The sequence below is a fragment of the Cherax quadricarinatus genome, chromosome 7 (assembly GCF_038502225.1).
Source record: "Cherax quadricarinatus isolate ZL_2023a chromosome 7, ASM3850222v1, whole genome shotgun sequence".
Classification (NCBI taxonomy): domain Eukaryota; kingdom Metazoa; phylum Arthropoda; class Malacostraca; order Decapoda; family Parastacidae; genus Cherax; species Cherax quadricarinatus.
The window spans coordinates 52,034,672-52,059,624 of NC_091298.1; the positions used below are offsets into that span (position 1 = coordinate 52,034,672).

Here is a 24,953-nt window from a genome sequence, read left to right on the forward strand (position 1 = left end):
TCAAATAGTTGTAGCATCATCACCTCAGCTAGCCACGTCTCCACCAACAGGACCGTGATGACCACTACAGGTACGTATATGTGAACTCCTATCAATAATAAATTTAATTTAATTTTAAAAGTTATTACTTTAATAACATTTACTATGCTGCTCTATTAGGCTTGCAGTCACGCAGTCCCCCCATTCTATTTTTTTGACGAGCCGCCACTGAAACTACATACTACTAATGCATGCAATGTTAGCATTATTTTTTAATACTGGTACTACTACTGGGCAACACATCATGTGCCAGAAAGATACAGTGAACCCTCGAATTAAAGGACTAACAAAGGGGCAAAGGGGGTATACATTACTGCCAAATGTCTGTAAATTTCAAATTATAAAATTTGTTTTTCATGAGTGTCACCAATGGACAAAGTTTGAAAACAACACATGTAGTCCACTGATTCAGTATACTACTTGATGCTAAAAATACTGTAGCCTGTAAAACAGTACAGTAATATACAGGAATTATAAATAAAATGAAGTTGAAAGTATAATGTACAATAGAGGAGAGTATACCAGTTTTACAGTAATTTTACCTACCTTTTGTGGTGAAAAGATGAGGTGTAAAGTGCCATGATTGATAGTGGTACTCAGAACAACTTTTATTCTGAGTCAAAGGAACAGTAAAGCTCCACTAATAAAATTGTAGAAAGCTAGCATTTACAATAAACTTTAGAGCACAGACTGCAAGTTTGTCCTTGTTTCTATGGATGTCAGGCACTACAATATTTCTTAAACACAATATTCCTCAAAGACCAGTGTACTGAGACACCACACCCAACATTCCTTATTAGTTCAAGTTTCTGCTTAACGCTGAGATTCAGACATTACTTCTTGGCATCACCACTTGCTTTAGAAGCCATTGCTAATTGCACTTTACTTAGTATGCTAATAAAGTCACACAAAACACTGTAAACCAAGGGAAAATTGAAGAGTGAATGACAAGTGTATCCATGAGAGAGCACAGACAATATACTGACATGGGAGGTCTGTGGCTCTGGGAACAATGAAGACACACTGGCCCAGCCAAATTTTTTTTTTTTTGACGTAGTTTCCAAAATCTGCTAAATGGGGGGGTCTGTTAATTTGAGGTTTTACTGTACATGTGCTATTTGCATAAAATGTTAACCATAGCAGTATCTATTGCCAGCATCGGTGACCTGAATATCTGGCCCACCCCATGCTATGGTAAAGGTAGCTAAAGTTATGCACATTCTTAAATAAGCTTGGTAAATTAAGCATACAATAAATTTAGAAAAACTAGACTACCCTACCAAGTCAATTTTTGTGCAAAATAAAAAAAAAATACCAAAACATTTCATACTAATTTTAGCTAACTATTTTATCTGATTATGGAGTGGGGAAACAAATCTTCAGTTGATCCGCATCATCTATTAATGCAAACAAAATCTGATTTGGAAGTTACAAAAAAGATGCGTAAAATAAAACGCCAAGATATACCAAGTTATATTTTACTTTTCTATGTAAATTCTATAGAAAAAAATTAACCAACCTCTTAGAAAAAATATTTGTACCAAATTTTCTTAAATTACTGAGCAGCTTATGCATGAAAAATTACAACCTGATACAAAGTGATGCTCAAATTTCTTTCTATTAAAAGAAACTTAATACTGTATATATTAATTCACCAAACATCATAATTATATATAAAAATTATAAAATAGTTTTAAATTTGTTAAAAACCTTAGTCTACTACAAGAGCTAATAAAATTAATGTACATAAATAAAAAACTAAATACGACAAAATAACAGTACGAGAAGTGACCCAGGATCAAGTGAATCAACAAGTCTGTGATGTCACTCAGCTAGGGGAATAACCTACTGTACAGGCAGGCCCTACTTTACAGCTTCTCTTTATGGCATTTTGCTAATGCAGCAATTTTCTCTTATACATAATCTTCATTTATTCAGACTTCCTCAACAAATATAATCAACACTCACTATAAGCTAAGGATGAAAATATCTTAAGGTAAGTAATTTGTGTGCTGTATATGCATTTTTCAGGCCTAGTTCTATATGATAATGTAAACATGTTATCAGGCTTTTATATGCATTTGAAAGTGAAGAAAGGCTATGTTTCGCTTGACAGTGATTTTTGCTTTACAGAGTAGCCTGGAACTTAACCTGCTGTATAAGCAGGGCCACCGGTACTTCATTTGTTATACAAGTGACTATAGACCCAGAACTACCTCAAGTTCACTACAGTGGTCAACTACTCCTATACCACAGCTGTACAGGTCATACAAGTGCAGTGACACCTCTACTACAGCTAGCGAGGTCCTACTACAGGTGATAGTTCCTTTATTACAGCTACTGAGATCCTACCACAGTTGGCGGCGACCATAGGAGTGAAGGTAGACTGGCTGGATGGTATAGTATGGTGCTTTCAATCTTGGATATATCTGGAAGGTAAATAAATTTCTGAGATCCATTCTGCCATCCCAATCACTTCTGACATCACATATACATATACTGTAAAATACTGTATTTCTAACTTAATCCTAAATCATAACTAGATTAAAAAAAAAGTATGTTTGATGATTAGAAATAGGTAGATGAATAGGGAAGTAATTTCTTTAACACCTAATCCAGTTTCACAATTTGCACTGCATACTAGTGTTTTATTACACGTAAACTAAGTTATTTTGTACCGCATAAATCAATTACCCAGAGGCAGCTGGAGGCAATGGAGATGTCCTGTCTAAGGCCAATGTGTGGTGTAAATATTATGCAGAGAATTCGTAGTGTGGAAATTAGGAGGTGTGGAGTAACTAAAAGTATCAGTCAGAGGGCTGAAGATTTGGTGTTGAGGTGGTTTAGTCATTTAGAGAGAATGGAACAAAATAGAATGACTTGGAGAGTGCATAAATCTGTAGGGGAAGGAAGGTGGGGTAGAGGGTCGTCCTCAAAAAGGTTGGGGAAGGTGGGGAGGTAAATAAGTTTTTGTGGGCGAGGGGCTTGGACTTCCAGCAAGCATGCGTGAGTGTGTTAGATAGGAGTGAATGAAGACGAATGGTTTTTGGGACCTGGCAATCTGTTGGAGTGAGAGCAGAGTAATATTTTGTGAAGGGATTCAGGGAAACCAGTTAGTCAGTCTTGAGTTCTGGAAATGGGTAGTACAATGCCTGCAATTTAAAGGAGGGGATTGGGATATTGGCAGTTTGGCGGGACGTCTAAGCTGTCGTATCTGAGCGCCTCTGCAAAGACAGTGATTATGTACGAGTGATGATGAAAGTGTTGAATGATAATGAAAGTTTGTATTTGTATTTGTATATGACCTGTGATACAAACTGTAATGAGATATCACTTGTATCAAATGGTTTCACAATTTTTTTTAAAAATACTTTTTCTTAGCCTAAGAATGTTAGTGAAAATTATTTTGTCAGTTGGTTCCACAAGCGTTTAATTGATTTCAAGAACACAAAATTGTGCAAGTTTATTTAGGTACAGGAACACGAAAGCACAATTATCATACAGTGTAAATTACTTAGGATAACCCATGAAAAAGTCAGACTTATTTCCATTGAAAAAGTAAGATCATTGCAGCTACAGTTAAAAAAAATAGAGCCTGAATGATCACTAATGTTTTATTCAACATGCCAAAGACATAGCAATAAATGTGCTACATACTTATAGGTATGTCTCTGTCGTTATTCTCCCTTTAATATTTTATTATTTGTTCACAATTTCCATCTTTTATATTTAGTGTAAGTGTGTGGTGTTTTCACAGATCCTGATTATGGTGAGAGATTCACCTAAACTTTAACAATAAATTCAATTTATGGAAAAAAAAAAAGTCTTTCCTGCTGCCCTCACATATTATGCTAGATACTGTGAATTCCTGCAGGAAGATCAAGACAGATTTAGCAAGTATAAGTTTGTTTAGGCACAGGTACACATAAGTATAATTATCATACACAGTCTAAATTACTTAGGATAACCCCCCCAAAAAAGTAAAACTTGTGCAGTACCTTAGGAATGGGAAGTAATCTGGTTTAATCCAAGGAAGGCAAGGGTGACTCAAATTCCTTGGATAAAGACCCCTTCACCAGCATCAAAATGTTCCCATAAAGAAATATATAATGAGGAAAGGTTCCCTTTGCAGTTTAGATTGGCATGATAGTGTGATGGTAAAATTTCTTCATTTTTCAGGCCATCCTACCACGGTGGGAGATGGAGAAATAATAAAAAGATATTCAGAAAATATGTTAAGACTAAAACTAGAATATACAGTAGTAGTATGGTGTCTGCGACTAATGAAAAACAATGTAAACAAGCTAGAAAAAGTCCCAAACCAAGCTACAACCTAAGTGATTCTATGAATAAAATGTGGGTTATGAAGAGAGCTAAAAATATGCACTCCTTTAAACATAGAAGTTAAAAGAGGAGAGATATACAGCAGGACCCCCATATCCGCGACAGAGATATTCCAAGGACCTGCCACGGATACCGAAACCATGAATAATAGCAAACCATATATATATATATACAGTGGACCCCCGGTTAACGATTTTAATCCGTGCAAGAGGGGTAATTGTTATGCGAAATAATCGCTATGTGAATGAATTTTCCCCATAAGAAATAATGGAAATAAAATTAATCCGTGCAAGACACCCAAAAGTATGAAAAAAAATTTTTTTACCACATGAAATGTTAATTTTAATACACACAAACTGAAAAAGGCATGCACACTTACATGACACTTACTTTTATTGAAGATCTGGTGATGATTGATGGGATGGGAGGAGGGGAGAGAGTGTGTTAGTGTTTAGAAGGGGAATCCCCTTCCATTAAGACTTGAGGTGGCAAGTCCTTTTCTGGGGTTACTTCCCTTCTTCTTTTAATGCCACTAGGACCAGCTTCAGAGTCACTGGACTTCTTTCGCACAACATATCTGTCCATAGTGGCCTGTACCTCTCGTTCCTTTATCACTTCCCTAAAGTGTTTCACAACATTGTCAGTGTAATAATCACCAGCACGGCTTGCAATAGCTGTGTGAGGGTGATTTTCATCCATGAAGGTTTGCACTTCAAGCCACTTTGCACAGATTTCCTTTATCTTTGTAGTAGGCAACTTCTTCAGTTTCTCTCTCCCCTCCTCTGAACCAGTTTCCTCAGGTCTGGCCTCTTGCTGTTGAAGTTGATCTATCAGCTCATCAGTGGTTAGTTCTTCATTGTCCTCCTCCACCAACTCTTCCACATCCTCCCCACTAACCTCCAACCCCAAGGACTTTCCCAATGCCACAATGGATTCCTCAACTGGAATAATCCTCTCAGGGTTAGCCTCAAACCCTTCAAAATCCCTTTTGTCTACACATTCTGGCCACAGTTTCTTCCAAGCAGAGTTCAAGGTCTTCTTAGTCACTCCCTCCCAAGCCTTACCTATAAGGTTTACACAATTGAGGATATTAAAGTGCTCTCTCCAAAACTCTCTTAGAGTCAGTTGAGTTTCTGAGGTCACTACAAAGCACCTTTCAAACAGAGCTTTTGTGTACAGTTTTTTGAAGTTTGCAATAACCTGCTGGTCCATGGGCTGCAGGAGAGGAGTGGTATTAGGAGGCAAAAACTTCACCTTAACCCTTTGACTGTTTCAGGGCCCTCTCTGAAACTGTCATTCTATGTCGCCAAATATTCGAAAAAAAAAAAAATTATTTTTTCTTATGAAAATGTTAGGAATATTTTTACTAGTGTTTTAAGCCTAAAAAAAAATTTTTGCCATCAGTACTTACCGAGATATAGAGCCGCAAAGTTTGCAGAAATTGACGTGCGTACGGCAACAGCGGCGACTGCCGCCCACCCGGTATTCTTTTATTTACTCTAATTCAAAGGTTTCTTGCATTTTTCAATATTTTTCTTTTCCAGGTAACTTATGTGGCCTGTGAGACCAATGTAAGGTGCATTGTTCAAATATACACTCATTATTTACAACACAATAACAGAACAAACTTTATCACTATTAGTTTGTGTATACACTTTGTTTACACAAACAAACAATACAAAACAATGTTTATTACTATTGTTCCATAATATATATACATATGTACAGTCACTAACCACGTTCCTAGAACTGCTGCAGCTTGTGGAACTCTTTGAAACATGGGTATATGCAGAGGGGCACTTCACACTCCTCACACATAAAACGAGTGTCTCTGCGTGTTTGTGGGCGTTTTGTGGTATGCATACATACATAACACCTCTTCTGAGCATTTTTCTTGGCAGTAGTAGGAGGCAGTTGTATGGGGTAGTGATCACCAGGCCTCAAACGAGATGACGTCTGTGGGCGCTGGTCTATTGCAGGAGTTGCTCCTTTGTACTTTGCAATTATTTGTCTGATTACTGACAGGCAAAATTCACCATATTTTGGTGTTTTGTTGGTCTTCAACTTGTATATGTTATAAGCATTTAGCATAGAGATATCAACAAGATGGAAAAAAAGTTTGATATACAACTTACAACTCTTGCGTACACAGTCTGCAAACCCAATCTGCATGTCACATTTGTCCACTAAGCGCATATTGAGGTTGTAGTCCATGACAGCTGCAGGCTTTAGAATGGGTTCATTGGTCTCTCTGTTGTCCCTGCCACTGGGTACCATTTCGTTTGTGTGAACTGATGTCAACAATGTGACATCACGTTTGTCATGCCACCGAAATGCCATGATGTCATTGGCAGCAAAGGCTTGCACCTCACCTCTGCGAGTGCCAGCGTCGAACCTTGGCATATGTTTGCGATTACCACGCACTGTGCCACACACGTCTGTCAAGTTCACTCGCAAGAAATCACTGAGTAAGGGGCTTGTGTACCAGTTATCAGTAAATAACATATGCCCCTTACCAAGATATGGTTCCATCATTGTTCGAACCACATCACCAGAGATACCCAATAACTTCATGGTATCTCTCAAAGTATTACTGCCAGTGTACACAATAATATCTAAAACAAGACCACTTCTGCAATCACACAGTACAAATAGCTTTATACCAAAGCGTTTCCTCTTGCTTGGTATATATTGCTTGAATGAGAGTCTTCCTTTGAATAAAATCAAGGACTCATCAATAACAAGCTTCCTGAAGGGATAAAAATACATGCAGCACTTTTGTTTCAGGTACATAAACACATTTCTTATCTTATATAACCTGTCGCTTCTGTCAGGCCTGGTTTTGTCTGAAAAGTGTAACATACGCAACAGTATCAGGAAACGATTGACACCTATAATGTCACTAAAACCTGGAGTTGAAATCAGGCGATCTGTTGTCCAGTATGTGGTGACAGTGTGCTTATACACATGTGGCATAAGCATTATTGTGGCAAAAAACAGGTACATCTCTGCCACAGTTGTCTCCTTCCACTTGTGTAGCCGTGATTTTGGTGAGAGAATTGTATTTGCCATGGTGTATTCACAGTATGTGTTGGTTTCCCTGACAATGATGTCCATCAGGGGTTCATCGAAGAATAACTCAAAGCAGTCCAGTTCACTGGCATTGTTCCCAAGTGGACAAGATGGCTTTATTCCACTTTGTGTTTCATCAAAGTCATGGGGACTGGGAACAAACTCGTCACCGTCCTGCCAATCCCAGATGCGGTCTGCTGGTGGGGTCTGGATATTGTACCGTGGTTGTGGCTGTGGTTGTGGCTGTGCAGGTTGTGGTGGTGCAGGTTGTGGCAGTGTGGGGTAGGGTGAGGCTGGTTGGTCTGCTGAGTCAGCCGCGTGGCTAGTAGCGTGGCCCGGTGATGGTGCCACATGGGCCGTGCCACCCTCACTATCACCACCACTGCCTCCTCCCTCACTGTCACCATTCATACCCATCGTTACAATATCGTCATCTTCACTATCAGGTCGTGGTGTTGGGCCACGGGATGTGCTCCCAGAGTTTCTCCTTCCCCTTGGAACAACATATGAAACACTACCAGACCGCATGCTACGTCGTACATACTGGCGCTTCACTGGGGAATATTCACTCTCACTGTCACTAGAACTGCTTTCAATGACTTTGAAATCACTATCACTATCACTGCTATCATCAGGGTGTTGTACACGACCAAATAGTTTCCTCTTTCGTCCTGGTACAGGCGAACGTGAACGTGAACAAGCCGGCACAGCACCAGAGGTCGAAGGTTGTGGGTCATCTGGGTTTTCGTCACTATTTACGTTATCCTGGGCACTTTTTTCGGTAACACTCACTTGAAAACCCTTGAATTCACTGTCACTGACACTTTCATCGCTGTTAGAGCTATCACTTGGGAACAAAAGACCTCCAATCCGCCGAGGAGTGAGGAACTTCTTACCGAGAGGCATGGTGAAAATGGACTGACAACATGGCGTTCCCACAATGCACCGCTAGGTCCCAGATTTTTTTCACAGGGTGCACACCGACCACTGAGACCCATTCTCTCCCGTGTAGGCCTATCAGGCCTTTGGCGCTCGATTTGAAGCCGCTAGAATTTGTGCGTATAAATACGTCAGAAACATTGGCTCGTAAGACATATTTATACGTCGGAAACAGTCAAAGGGTTAATGAAGCTGATGTCCCCATAAAGTCGCTCTGCCACGTCTGTAGGATGACCAGGGGCATTGTCTAACACCAGGAGGCACTTAAGGTCTAATTTCTTTTCAGTTAGGTAATCTTTCACATTGGGGGCAAATGCATGGTGTAACCAGTTATAGAAAAAGTCCCTAGTGACCCATGCCTTACTGTTTGCCCTCCACAGCACACACAAATTATCCTTGAGGACATTCTTTTGCCTGAACGCTCTGGAAGTTTCAGAGTGATACACTAATAAAGGCTTAACTTTGCAATCACCACTAGCATTGGCACACATCAACAAAGTAAGCCTGTCTTTCATAGGCTTATGTCCTGGGAGTGCCTTTTCCTCCTGAGTAATGTAGGTCCTGCTTGGCATTTTCTTCCAGAACAGGCCTGTTTCATCACAATTAAACACTTGTTCAGGTTTCAGTCCTTCACTGTCTATGTACTCCTTGAATTCCTGCACATATTTTTCAGCCGCTTTGTGGTCCGAACTGGCAGCCTCACCATGCCTTATCACACTATGGATGCCACTACGCTTCTTAAATCTCTCAAACCAACCTTTGCTGGCCTTAAATTCACTCACATCATCACTAGTTGCAGGCATTTTTTTAATTAAATCCTCATGCAACTTCCTAGCCTTTTCACATATGATCGCTTGAGAGACGCTATCTCCTGCTAGCTGTTTTTCATTTATCCACACCAATAAGAGTCTCTCAACATCTTCCATCACTTGCGATCTTTGTTTCGAAAACACAGTTAAACCTTTGGCAAGAACAGCTTCCTTGATTGTCTTTCTGGTGCCCACAATAGTAGCGATGGTTGATTGGGGTTTCTTGTACAACTTGACTAGGTCGGCGATACGCACTCCACTTTCATACTTATCAATGATCTCTTTCTTCATTTCAATGGGAATTCTCACCCTTATTGGTGTACGGTTGGCACTAGAAGCTTTCTTGGGGCCCATGGTCACTTATTTTCCAGAAACAGCACCGAAAACACTGTAATAATACGAAATATTCCGAGTGTATGCTTGGATGTTACCGCGGAGGCTGGCTGGTAAACAATGGCACGGGCGGCACATGTGAGGCTGGCTGAGGGCGCACATTGGACGCGTCTCGGACGAAAATCGGTGAGTGGGTTTTTAATCGGTATGCGCGGCAAAATTTTTGTGATTAAAGTAAGCGGTATGCGGATTAATCGCTATGTGATGCCATCGTTATGCGGGGGTCCACTGTATATATATATATATATATATATATATATATATATATATATATATATATACATATATATACATATATATACATATATATACATATATATACATATATATACATATATAATATATATATATATATATATATATAATTATATATAGTATATATATATATAGTATATATATATATATATATATATATATATAGTAGGTTGGTAGACAGCAACCACCCAGGGAGGTACTACCGTCCTGCCAAGTGAGTGTAAAACGTAAGCCTGTAATTGTTTTACATGATGGTAGGATTGCTGGTGTCTTTTGTCTGTCTCATAAATATGCAAGATTACAGGTACGTCTTGCTACTTCTACTTACACTTAGGTCACACTACACATACATGGACACGTTTATTTATACACACTCATCTGAGTTTTCTTTGATTTTATCTTAATAGTTCTTGGTCTTATTACTTTTCCTTTTATATCCATGGGGAAGTGGAATAAGAATCTTTCCTCCGTAAGCCATGCGTGTTGTAAAAGTCAACTAAAATGCCGGGAACAATGGGCTAGTAACCCCTTTTCCTGTAAAGATTACTAAAAAGAATAAGAAGAAGAAAATTGTCAAAGTGGGAAGTCTGAATGTGCGTGGATGTTGTGCAAATGATAAGAAAGAGACGATCGTGGATGTTATGAATGAGAAGAAACTGGATGTCCTGGCTTTAAGTGAAACAAAGCTGAAGGGGGTGGGAGAGTTTCAATGGAGAGGAATAAATGGGATTAGGTCAGGGGTTTCAAATAGAGTTAGAGCTAAAGAAGGAGTAGCAATAATGTTGAAGGATAAGCTATGGCAGGAAAAGAGGGACTACAAATGTATAAATTCAAGGATTATGTGGAGTAAAATAAAGATTGGATGTGAAAAGTGGGTTATAGTAAGCGTGTATGCACCTGGAGAAGAGAGAAGTGTAGAGGAGAGAGAGAGATTCTGGGAAATGTTGAGTGAATGCGTGGGGAGTTTTGAATCAAGTGTGAGAGTAATGGTGGTTGGGGATTTCAATGCTAAAGTGGGTAAAAATGTTATGGAGGGAGTAGTAGGTAATTTTGGGGTGCCAGGGGTAAATGTAAATGGGGAGCCTTTAATTGAGCTATGTGTAGAAATAAATTTGGTAATAAGTAATACATATTTTATGAAAAAGAGGATAAATAAATATACAAGGTATGATGTAGCACGTAATGAAAGTAGTTTGTTAGATTATGTATTGGTGGATAAAAGGTTGATGGGTAGGCTCCAGGATGTACATGTTTATAGAGGGGCAACTGATATATCGGATCATTATTTAGTTGTAGCTACAGTTAGAGTAAGAGGTAGATGGGAAAAGAGGAAGGTGGCAACAACAAGTAAGAGGGAGGTGAAAGTGTATAAACTAAGGGAGGAGGAAGTTCGGGCGAGATATAAGCGACTATTGGCAGAAAGGTGGGCTAGTGCAAAGATGAGTAGTGGGGGGGTTGAAGAGGGTTGGAATAGTTTTAAAAATGCAGTATTAGAATGTGGGGCAGAAGTTTGTGGTTATAGGAGGGTGGGGGCAGGAGGAAAGAGGAGTGATTGGTGGAATGATGAAGTAAAGGGTGTGATAAAAGAGAAAAAGGTAGCTTACGAGAGGTTTTTACAAAGCAGAAGTGTTATAAGAAGAGCAGAGTATATGGAGAGTAAAAGAAAGGTGAAGAGAGTGGTGAGAGAGTGCAAAAGGAGAGCAGATGAAAGAGTGGGAGAGGCACTGTCAAGAAATTTTAATGAAAATAAGAAAAAATTTTGGAGTGAGTTAAACAAGTTAAGAAAGCCTAGGGAAAGTATGGATTTGTCAGTTAAAAACAGAGTAGGGGAGTTAGTAGATGGGGAGAGGGAGGTATTAGGTAGATGGCGAGAATATTTTGAGGAACTTTTAAATGTTAAGGAAGAAAGGGAGGCGGTAAATTCATGCACTGGCCAGGGAGGTATACCATTTTTTAGGAGTGAAGAAGAGCAGACTGTAAGTGTGGTGGAGGTACGTGAGGCATTACGTAGAATGAAAGGGGGTAAAGCAGCTGGAACTGATGGGATCATGACAGAAATGTTAGTGGTTGGTACTTTTGTTTAATAAATGTATGAAAGAGGGGAAGGTACCTAGGGATTGGCGGAGAGCATGTATAGTCCCTTTATATAAAGGGAAAGGGGACAAAAGAGATTGTAAAAATTATAGAGGAATAAGTTTACTGAGTATACCAGGAAAAGTATACGGTACGGTTATAATTGAAAGAATTAGAGGTAAGACAGAATGTAGAATTGCGGACGAACAAGGAGGTTTCAGAGTGGGTAGGGGATGTGTAGATCAAGTGTTTACATTGAAGCATATATGTGAACAGTATTTAGATAAAGGTAGGGAAGTTTTTATTGCATTTATGGATTTAGAAAAGGCATATGATAGAGTGGATAGAGGAGCAATGTGGCAGATGTTGCAAGTATATGGAATAGGTGGTAAGTTACTAAATGCTGTAAAGAGCTTTTATGAGGATAGTGAGGCTCAGGTTAGGGTGTGTAGAAAAGAGGGAGAATACTTCCCGGTAAAAGTAGGTCTTAGACAGGGATGTGTAATGTCACCATGGTTGTTTAATATATTTATAGATGGGGTTGTAAAAGAAGTAAATGCTAGGGTGTTCGGGAGAGGGGTGGGATTAAATTATGGGGAATCAAATTCAAAATGGGAATTGACACAGTTACTTTTTGCTGATGATACTGTGCTTATGGGAGATTCTAAAGAAAAATTGCAAAGGTTAGTGGATGAGTTTGAGAATGTGTGTAAAGGTAGAAAGTTGAAAGTGAACATAGAAAAGAGTAAGGTGATGAGGGTATCAAATGATTTAGATAAAGAAAAATTGGATATCAAATTGGGGAGGAGGAGTATGGAAGAAGTGAATGTTTTCAGATACTTGGGAGTTGACGTGTCGGCAGATGGATTTATGAAGGATGAGGTTAATCATAGAATTGATGAGGGAAAAAAGGTGAGTGGTGCGTTGAGGTATATGTGGAGTCAAAAAACGTTATCTATGGAGGCAAAGAAGGGAATGTATGAAAGTATAGTAGTACCAACACTCTTATATGGATGTGAAGCTTGGGTGGTAAATGCAGCAGCGAGGAGACGGTTGGAGGCAGTGGAGATGTCCTGTCTAAGGGCAATGTGTGGTGTAAATATTATGCAGAAAATTCGGAGTGTGGAAATTAGGAGAAGGTGTGGAGTTAATAAAACCATTAGTCAGAGGGCAGAAGAGGGGTTGTTGAGGTGGTTTGGTCATTCAGAGAGAATGGATCAAAGTAGAATGACATGGAAAGCATATAAATCTATAGGGGAAGGAAAGAGGGGTAGGGGTCGTCCTCGAAAGGGTTGGAAAGAGGGGGTAAAGGAGGTTTTGTGGGTGAGGGGCTTGGACTTCCAGCAAGCATGCATGAGCGTGTTAGATAGGAGTGAATGGAGACGAATGATACTTGGGACCTGACGATCTGTTGGAGTGTGAGCAGGGTAATATTTAGTGAAGGGATTCAGGGAAACCGGTTATTTTCATATAGTCAGACTTGAGTCCTGGAAATGGGAAGTACAATGCCTGCATTTTAAAGGAGGGGTTTGGGATATTGGCAGTTTGGAGGGATATGTTGTGTATCTCTATACGTATATGCTTCTAAACTGTTATATTCTGAGCACCTCTGCAAAAGCAGTGATAATGTGTGAGTGTGGTGAAAGTGTTGAATGATGATGAAAGTATTTTCTTTTTGGGGATTTTCTTTCTTTTTTTTGGGTCACCCTGCCTCGGTGGGAGACGACCGACTTGTTGAAAAAAAAAAAAAAATATATATATATATATATATATATATATATTTATTTATTATTTATTATCACACTGGCCGATTCCCACCAAGGCAGGGTGGCCCGAAAAAGAAAAACTTTCACCATCATTCACTCCATCACTGTCTTGCCAGAAGGGTGCTTTACACTACAGTTTTTAAACTGCAACATTAACACCCCTCCTTCAGAGTGCAGGCACTGTACTTCCCATATCCAGGACTCAAGTCCGGCCTGCCGGTTTCCCTGAATCCCTTCATAAATGTTACTTTGCTCACACTCCAACAGCACGTCAAGTATTAAAAACCATTTGTCTCCATTCACTCCTATCAAACACGCTCACGCATGCCTGCTGGAAGTCCAAGCCCCTCGCACACAAAACCTCCTTTACCCTCTCCCTCCAACCCTTCCTAGGCCGACCCCTACCCCGCCTTCCTTCCACTACAGACTGATACACTCTTGAAGTCATTCTGTTTCGCTCCATTCTCTCTACATGTCCGAACCACCTCAACAACCCTTCCTCAGCCCTCTGGACAACAGTTTTGGTAATCCCGCACCTCCTCCTAACTTCCAAACTACGAATTCTCTGCATTATATTCACACCACACATTGCCCTCAGACATGACATCTCCACTGCCTCCAGCCTTCTCCTCGCTGCAACATTCATCACCCACGCTTCACACCCATATAAGAGCGTTGGTAAAACTATACTCTCATACATTCCCCTCTTTGCCTCCAAGGACAAAGTTCTTTGTCTCCACAGACTCCTAAGTGCACCACTCACTCTTTTTCCCTCATCAATTCTATGATTCACCTCATCTTTCATAGACCCATCCGCTGACACGTCCACAACCAAATATCTGAATACGTTCACCTCCTCCATACTCTCTCCCTCCAATCTGATATTCAATCTTTCATCTCTCCCTCCAATCTGATATTCAATCTTTCATCATCTAATCTTTTTGTTATCCTCATAACCTTACTCTTTCCTGTATTCACCTTTAATTTTCTTCTTTTGCACACCCTACCAAATTCATCCTATAATCTCTGCAGCTTCTCTTCAGAATCTCCCAAGAGCACAGTGTCATCAGCAAAGAGCAGCTGTGACAACTCCCACTTTGTGTGTGATTCTTTATCTTTTAACTCCACGCCTCTTGCCAAGACCCTCGCATTTACTTCTCTTACAACCCCATCTATAAATATATTAAACAACCACGGTGACATCACACATCCTTGTCTAAGGCCTACTTTTACTGGGAAAAAATTTCCCTCTTTCCTACATACTCTAACTTGAGCCTCACTATCCTCGTAAAAACTCTTCACTGCTTTCAGTAACCTACCTCCTACACCATATACTTGCAACATCTGCCACATTGCCCCCCTATCCACCCTGTCATACGCCTTTTCCAAATCCATAAATGCCACAAAGACCTCTTTAGCCTTATCTAAATACTGTTCACTTATATGTTTCACTGTAAACACCTGGTCCACACACCCCCTACCTTTCCTAAAGCCTCCTTGTTCATCTGCTATCCTATTCTCCGTCTTACTCTTAATTCTTTCAATTATAACTCTACCATACACTTTACCAGGTACACTCAACAGACTTATCCCCCTATAATTTTTGCACTCTCTTTTATCCCCTTTGCCTTTATACAAAGGAACTATGCATGCTCTCTGCCAATCCCTAGGTACCTTACCCTCTTCCATACATTTATTAAATAATTGCACCAACCACTCCAAAACTATATCCCCACCTGCTTTTAACATTTCTATCTTTATCCCATCAATCCCGGCTGCCTTACCCCCTTTCATTTTACCTACTGCCTCACGAACTTCCCCCACACTCACAACTGGCTCTTCCTCACTCCTACAAGATGTTATTCCTCCTTGCCCTATACACGAAATCACAGCTTCCCTATCTTCATCAACATTTAACAATTCCTCAAAATATTCCCTCCATCTTCCCAATACCTCTAACTCTCCATTTAATAACTCTCCTCTCCTATTTTTAACTGACAAATCCATTTGTTCTCTAGGCTTTCTTAACTTGTTAATCTCACTCCAAAACTTTTTCTTATTTTCAACAAAATTTGTTGATAACATCTCACCCACTCTCTCATTTGCTCTCTTTTTACATTGCTTCACCACTCTCTTAACCTCTCTCTTTTTCTCCATATACTCTTCCCTCCTTGCATCACTTCTACTTTGTAAAAACTTCTCATATGCTAACTTTTTCTCCCTTACTACTCTCTTTACATCATCATTCCACCAATCGCTCCTCTTCCCTCCTGCACCCACTTTCCTGTAACCACAAACTTCTGCTGAACACTCTAACACTACATTTTTAAACCTACCCCATACCTCTTCGACCCCATTGCCTATGCTCTCATTAGCCCATCTATCCTCCAATAGCTGTTTATATCTTACCCTAACTGCCTCCTCTTTTAGTTTATAAACCTTCACCTCTCTCTTCCCTGATGCTTCTATTCTCCTTGTATCCCATCTACCTTTTACTCTCAGTGTAGCTACAACTAGAAAGTGATCTGATATATCTGTGGCCCCTCTATAAACATGTACATCCTGAAGTCTACTCAACAGTCTTTTATCTACCAATACATAATCCAACAAACTACTGTCATTTCGCCCTACATCATATCGTGTATACTTATTTATCCTCTTTTTCTTAAAATATGTATTACCTATAACTAAACCCCTTTCTATACAAAGTTCAATCAAAGGGCTCCCATTATCATTTACACCTGGCACCCCAAACTTACCTACCACACCCTCTCTAAAAGTTTCTCCTACTTTAGCATTCAGGTCCCCTACCACAATTACTCTCTCACTTGGTTCAAAGGCTCCTATACATTCACTTAACATCTCCCAAAATCTCTCTCTCTCCTCTGCATTCCTCTCTTCGCCAGGTGCATACACGCTTATTATGACCCACTTCTCGCATCCAACCTTTACTTTAATCCACATAATTCTTGAATTTACACATTCATATTCTCTTTTCTCCTTCCATAACTGATCATTTAACATTACTGCTACACCTTCCTTTGCTCTAACTCTCTCAGATACTCCAGATTTAATCCCATTTATTTCCCCCCACTGAAACTCTCCTACCCCCTTCAGCTTTGTTTCGCTTAGAGCCAGGACATCCAACTTCTTTTCATTCATAACATCAGCAATCATCTGTTTCTTGTCATCCGCACTACATCCACGCACATTTAAGCATCCCAGTTTTATAAAGTTTTTCTTCTTCTCTTTTTTAGTAAATGTATACAGGAGAAGGGGTTACTAGCTCATTGCTCCCGGCATTTTAGTCGCCTCATACGACACGCATGGCTTACGGAGGAAAGATTCTTTTCCACTTCCCCATGGACAATAGAAGAAATAAAAAAGAACAAGAGCTATTTAGAAAAAGGAGAAAAACCTAGATGTATGTATATATATACAGTGGACCCCCGCTGAACGATCACCTCCAAATGCGACCAATTATGTAAGTGTATTTATGTAAGTGCGTTTGTACGTGTATGTTTGGGGGTCTGAAATGGACTAATCTACTTCACAATATTCCTTATGGGAAAAAATTCGGTCAGTACTGGCACCTGAACATACTACTGGAATGAAAAAAGTTCGTTAACCGGGGGTCCACTGTATATGCATGTGCGTGTCTGTGAAGTGTGACCAAAGTGTAAGTAGGAGAAGCAAGATATCCCTGTTATCTAGCGTGTTTGTGAGTATATATATATATATATATATATACATACATATACACAAGTCATTATTCATTTATATACATACCTAGTACAGATCGGCCATCACTAATCCGGCATCACTGGGAGCTGTAGTGTGCCGGATTAGTGAGTTTGCCAGATTACAGAGTGGTTAAGTTAGAATACACTTAATTAACCTATCAACAGAGACTCTTTCTGCGACATCTTCCTCATTTTCATCACTGCTTTCTCCTCCACTGGCTTGCTGCTGTGGATATACAACCATCTGCACAATTTCTAAGTCAGTATAATGATGAAATTTGAGTCAGTATAGTGATGAAATTTGAAATTATGCTAGCTGAAATTAGTGCCAGATTACTGGTAGAACCGGATAACTGACTGCTGAATTAGTGATGGCCGACCTGTATAAAGTTTAATTGAAAAATTATGTGGAGAATTATCACTTTTCACTGATGAAAAGCACTTCATGGCTTCTCTTAGGCTTTAAGGAACTTCTGCCATCACTACTTTTGCACTATGAAGACATTAATGAGCAAAATTAAGGGTTATTTTCAGGCCATGGTAAACCACAGATATGGGGTCCTACTGTATACATAATAAGAATACACAAGTATACAAAAACATACAGTAAACAGACTTCCTACCACCATTAATAGGGATAACAAGAGGCCACAATTATAAACCAAAGAAACAAGCTACTGAACGGATACTAGAAAGATGTTTTATCACAGTTGTATAACAATGGAATACAATACAAGAGGAGGTAGAACTAGGGATGCAACCACTACAATTTTTTAAAACTGAATGATAGATGAAATACTGAAGATGAAACAATATAAGCATGGCTCTGCTATCTACAATTATGTACTGTAACTTCAAATAGGTACAGTAACTACAAACAAACTCACCATTGCGTCAAGTCCTCCTTGGGAAAGTGGGTACGTCGGATTAGTCGAGTACACCAGGTAACTCGACCTGGTTGGGTAGTTTGAGTTAGTTGGATTAATCGGGGAGGTCAAGTTAATTGGGTAAGTCTGGTAATTCGGTTTAGTCGATTTAACCTGGAAGGTTGGGTAATTTGGCTTTGGAGGGTAAGCCGAGTAATTAATTTTGGCTGAGTAAGGCTCGAGACTTTTCTGGAATCCTGCCAGGAACTTGTTTGTAATGCCTGCCTTCGCTGCCTCAATCTTGGCAATGGTGGTGGCCACTGCCTCAGCCTTGGCTTGTGCGATGCCTGCCACTTTAGCTTTAATGCCATCTACCTTGGCTTGGATGCTGGCGAAGGGGTTCTGTAAGCGAAGGGGTGGATGGAAGATGGGAGTGATGGTAGGAGAGGAGGGCACATGCCCTTCTCTCCTGCCCTTTCCCTTCTTTTAAGCTTAGATTGAAAATATGCTGAAGCTGAGAGCTAAATCATAAGAGGAAATGCTGGAAGCACTGTTGATGGAGAAAATTTATGGAAACTAAAGATAAAGAGGCGATGGAGATTAAGCTCGAGAGATAAAAAATAGAGAGAGAGAAAAAGATTAAGACTGAGACAGAGATAAAGACTGAGATAAACAGAAAGACATCACACAGATGATAATTCAGAACAAAGCCACCAAGCATGAATTGCATCATTTCTGTATGACGATGCAATCAAAAGAGGCACATATAGCAAGAGCCTGGACTCGTCAATATTAACCGGTCACTATTTACTTCAGCTGCTCGGATTTCAACTTATATATGGGTTATTACACAAATTCTTCAACATTAAGTAGGTTGTACATATAACAGACACATTTATATTTTAGGCCTATGGAGAAAAAGCTTTTTTTGGTTACCATAAAGAAAAGGAACCCAAACTAACCTAGATTTTGAGTTATCTTAATAGCACATCCCACTTAATATTTTAAAAATTTTATAATAAAAACTGAGCAACTAAAGTAAACAATGACTTACTGACTATAAATAGTATCAGGATCTCCACCTTGTATTCATAAATTTATTTAGGTCTTTATACTAATAATTTTCAATGTTTTGAATAATGAGGCTGTGAAGAAACGAATACATGAAGATTAAAATTGGTGAAAGACATAAATGCAGTGAAATATATTTGTGAAATATATATTTGTGAAATATATAATTGTGAAATATATATTTCACCCTGTATTTGCATCTCTTACACTAATTGTCGGCACTCTGCCACTATTTCCACCAATTTAAAGATTATTCGCTTTTTAACAGTATGACTCAGTGGAAGAGCACAGAATCAAGGTTAGTTTTTAAATGTACATGTGCAACAATATCTGTGCACTAGCATATAAATAATCAACTCAAGATAAGTATTATTTTATTACTATTGTTATCAAGGGGAAGTGCCAAGTTCATAAGGGTCATAGAGCACCTGGACAATGGGATGTAATAAGGTTTGTCTTGAAGCATAAAACTCCTCATGAGACAAGCTGGAGATCCATACACATAAGTGTCACCTTAAAGTATAAAGTTCACCTCTAAATATACATAACAAAGCCCCTTCTCCCCCCAAAAATGCATTACTTATTACTTATTTGTAAATACAGGAGCAGAGTTATGTTCATGATGTCCTCTCTTCAGTGTTTAATTCATTACAAAACAATTTAAAGCCTCCAGTGGTTGTAGTATATATTACCTTCTCCTGGACCCCACTCCATATTCTACCGCACTATTTATGAATTATTATAATATTCCAGGGAACTATGAAGAAATGAGAATTCTACAACATACAGAAAATCGGAGATAATCAGGTTTGATCAGAGGAAGGGTAGGGTGGCTATATTTCCTTGATCAGGAACCCTTTGATAGCATCCAGGCATTACCCATCAAGTTTATATTCATGCTTTTGGCAATACTTTCCAAGGCTAACATTGTGGCCTTGTTCTTCCTGCTGAGAGTGAGTAGTTCATGTATTTATCATCAGCAGAGAGCCAAAAATGTCACAGTTAACTGATAAAATGGTGTTGCCAAGTGGGTTACAAAGTTATTTTTCGTGGTGGTAGAATACCAGAATTGGAGTCAGGAGGTATAAGCTACAACCACTGAAAAAATTTAAAAATTATAGGACAATATGAATAATACGTAAAAGGTCACATGTGCAACTACAAACCTACAACAATTATATGATGCATTGCACCTTACTCTAATACCTTTATATACTCTCTGTGTCCTTATATTGTTTGTAACGGCTTGACAGTGCTCCTGGAGAGTGAAACGTTACCACAATAAAAATGTCGCATTAGTTGCATGTGTCCTTTTACCTAGCATATCGTCGATAATTCTACCAACATTATTACAAGCTGAATACTGAAGGTGGGACACCACGACCTTAGCTCTGCTAATGTAGCTACAATAATTTTATTACACTGCAAGGTACACTTTATTACCCTTCCCCTCCATAAAATCACATACCTCATCTAGCAACCATAAAAGCAAAGCAATAAATAAACATATAATTATCACAAAATATTGTATTAATGTAGAAAAAAATAATTCAAGCTTAACAGGCAATGCAGAAAGCACAAAATAAGATAGATCAATGATGAAAGCGAGGGAGCAAATAATAAAGCATATTTCAGAAACGTCACTCCATTATGACGATATCTGAGACACCTGATGATCTCAGAAGTGATTCTCTGTCTGTCTCTGGAAGGGTGCTAGAGGGATGATTTGTAGGTATACCTTTGATATACTTTACTTTTGATGAGTTCTGAGAGATTTTTACTCTCAGAGCTCAGACTTGGGCCAGGCTTGTCTGGTACTGCATATAATTCATTCATATGGGTCAGTGTGGTCTTAATGAATAAGCTGTTGCTATATTTTAAGAATACAGTATAAACTCTGGCTTAGCATTCTCTACATTGTTTGTCTTTGTCCTTCTAAGCTGTCTTCAGTGGCTATTGTTGTATTATACTGGGAAATACTTCACAAACATGCTACTTCCATTAAAACTTACCAACATTCTGTCTTTGGTTTCTGTCATTTGATATAATTCCTGACAGTTTAATTATAAGTGAATCTAATTTATATAAACCAAAGGATATATTTTAAAATGCTTTTTATGAAACATGATTCAATTACATGTATATTCCTGTCGACAATGGACAATAGGTTCAGAAGTAAATATTGAAATTATATTATGGGAATATAACATAGTGATTTGCTATAAGTAGTTTACAGTATGAAAATGCTACAATTTGGTGAAGGGCAATACTGTTTTTGGTAGGTATGCATACTTCTGTAGTGGAACAGAATTCTTCCTCCATAAGCCATGCATGTTGTAAGAGGAGACTAAAATGCCGGGAGCATATATTACTAAATATATATATTACTAAATATATATATTAGTATATACAGTGGTCCCTCGCTTTTCGTAGTTCTCGGCAATCATAAATTTCGCCAATCATAGGGGTATTTTCATATAAACATGGACTCGCTTTTCATAGGTTGACTCGCGAATAGTAGTTCGTCCGGGATGCGTATGCACGGTGTGAGCCGGGGCGGCCTCCCTACCCAGCCAGTCTGGCATTGTTTACCAGTGAGTGAAGGTCCCCTCAAGTGCTCCTACGAAATATTTCATAATATTCCACTCATTTTAGTGCTTCCAATTACTAAATAAGCTACCATGGCTCCAAAGAAATCTCCTAGTGCCAAGCCTGTGGTAAAGAAGGTGAGAAATATGTACAGTGACAAAGTCTTGGGCCATTTTCGAGAAGTGTTAAAGAGACGCCAGAAACAGGGCTCTCTCCACAGTTACTTTGCGAGACAGGACTAGAGTGACTCTCAAGGTGGTCCTAGTGGCATTAAGAAACAGAGAAGAGAAGCAACCCCAGAGAAGCAATTGGTACCTGAGGTGTTGCTGGAAGGGGATTCCCCTTCCAAACTGTAAACAATCCAATCTCTCTCCTCCTCCAGTCTCCCATACACTAAGAAGAATCTCCAATAAAGGTAAGTGTTATGCTGTTAATGTTTCATTCATCATTTCCCATTGTATTGTTTATGTACTATATGTATATTTCATGGAAAATTATTTTTTTTGTTTTAATACTTCTGGGTGTCAGGAACGGATTAACTGTATTTACATTATTTCTTATGGGGAAAATTGATTCGCAAATCGTAAATTTCGTTTATAGTAACGGCTCCAGGAACGGATTAATTACGAAAAACGAGGGACCACTGTATTACTAAATTTAAAAAGAGAAACTTTCGTTTTTCTTTTTGGGCCACCCTGCCTTGGTGGGATACGGCCGGTTTGTTGAAAGAAGAAAAAGTATACTTCTGTGTGGTAATTTGTCAATGTATGAATTTGGTTGTCTAGTCTTGAAGTTTTAAGATTTAGGTAACTGGTAGATTTATTGGTAATGTTAAATATTGAGTATTTAGTCTAGGGTGATTAAGTAGCTTTTGAGAAGAGTCTTAAATTGATTTTCAGACCGGGTTACTTTAGTATTTTCTGGTAATGAATTCCAAATTTTGGGGTCCTTTATGTGCATAGTTTTTACAGAGTGATATGGACAAGGGGTACATCAAAAAAAGATCTGTGTCTTGTGTTATGATCGTGTGTCCTGTTAAGGTTGGTGAGGAGACATTTGAGTGGAGGGTTCATGTTTGCGTGTATTGTTCTATGTATGTAGTAGGCACATGAATAAGTATGGATGTTCTTAATGGTGAGCAGATTTAGACTTGAAAATTGGTGGAGTATGCTGTCGGGAGTGGGAATTTACCATTCTGACTGCTGTCTTTTGTTGGGTTATTAGTGTCATATGAGGCGACTAAAATGCCGGGAGCAATGGGCTAGTAACCCCTTCTCCTGTAGACATTTACTAAAAAAGAGAAGAAGAAAAACTTTATAAAACTGGGATGCTTGAATGTGCGTGGATGTAGTGCGGATGACAAGAAACAGATGATTGCTGATGTTATGAATGAAAAGAAGTTGGATGTCCTGGCCCTAAGCGAAACAAAGATGAAGGGGGTAGGGGAGTTTCGGTGGGGGGAAATAAATGGGATTAAATCTGGAGTATCTGAGAGGGTTAGAGCAAAGGAAGGGGTAGCAGTAATGTTGAAGGATCAGTTATGGAAAGAGAAAAGACAATATGAATGTGTAAATTCAAGAATTATGTGGATTAAAGTAAAGGCAAGACAGTGATGGAGTGAATGATGGTGAAAGTTTTTCTTTTTCGGGCCACCCTGCCTTGGTGGGAATCGGCCGGTGTGATAATAAAAAAAAAAAAAAATAAAGTAAAGGTTGGATGCGAAAAGGGGGTCATAATAAGCGTGTATGCACCTGGAGACGAGAGGAATGTAGAGGAGAGAGAGAGATTTTGGGAGATGTTAAGTGAATGTATAGGAGCCTTTGAACCAAGTGAGAGAGTAATTGTGGTAGGGGATCTGAATGCTAAAGTAGGAGAAACTTTTAGAGAGGGTGTGGTAGGTAAGTTTGGGGTGCCAGGTGTAAATGATAATGGGAGCCCTATGATTGAACTTTGTATAGAAAGGGGTTTAGTTATAGGTAATACATATTTTAAGAAAAAGAGGATAAATAAGTATACAAGATATGATGTAGGGCGAAATGACAGTAGTTTGTTGGATTATGTATTAGTAGATAAAAGACTGTTGAGAAGACTTCAGGATGTACATGTTTATAGAGGGGCCACAGATATATCAGAACACTTTCTAGTTGTAGCTACACAGAGTAAAAGGTCGATGGGATACAAGGAGAATAGAAGCATCAGGGAAGAGAGAAGTGAAGGTTTATAAACTAAAAGAGGAGGCAGTTAGGGTAAGATATAAACAGCTATTGGAATATAGATGGGCAAATGAGAGCAGAGGCAATGGGGTCGAAGAGGTATCGGGTAGGTTTAAAAATGTAGTGTTAGAGTGTTCAGTAGAAGTTTGTGGTTACAGGAAAGTGGGTGCAGGAGGGAAGAGGAGCGATTGGTGGAATGATGATGTAAAGAGAGTAGTAAGGGAGAAAAAGTTAGCATATGAGAAGTTTTTACAAAGTAGAAGTGATGCAAGGAGGGAAGAGTATATGGAGAAAAAGAGAGAGGTTAAGAGAGTGGTGAAGCAATGTAAAAAGAGAGCAAATGAGAGAGTGGGCGAGATGTTATCAACAAATTTTTTTGAAAATAAGAAAAAGTTTTGGAGTGAGATTAACAAGTTAAGGAAGCCTAGAGAACAAATGGATTTCTTTCTTTCAACACACCGGCCGTATCCCACCGAGGCGGGGTGGCCCAAAAGGAAAAACGAAAGTTTCTCCTTTTACATTTAGTAATATATACAGGAGAAGGGGTTACTAGCCCCTTGCCCCTGGCATTTTAGTTGCCTCTTACAACACGCATGGCTTACGGAGGAAGAATTCTGTTCCACTTCCCCATGGAGAACAAATGGATTTGTCAGTTAAAAATAGGAGAGGAGAGTTATTAAATGGAGAGTTAGAGGTATTGGGAAGATGGAGGGAATATTTTGAGGAATTGTTAAATGTTGATGAAGATAGGGAAGCTGTGATTTCGAGTATAGGGCAAGGA

General features: G+C 39.1%; 1 protein-coding gene across 5 annotated transcripts in view; it reads right to left on the minus strand.

The window, feature by feature from the left end:
* The window catches only part of LOC138852359 (uncharacterized), a 192,686-nt gene that overhangs the window by 115,633 nt on the left and 52,100 nt on the right, over positions 1–24,953 (minus strand). For 4 of the 5 annotated variants that reach the window (XM_070082437.1, XM_070082438.1, XM_070082436.1 and 1 more), the window contains 2 exons: positions 18,321–18,701; positions 2,392–2,468 (listed from right to left, as the gene is read on the minus strand). In XM_070082437.1, the coding sequence (XP_069938538.1) occupies positions 2,392–2,468; positions 18,321–18,701 (458 nt within the window). The remainder of the gene's footprint in view (positions 1–2,391; positions 2,469–18,320; positions 18,702–24,953) is intronic. The other variant, XM_070082439.1, reaches the window with a different exon arrangement.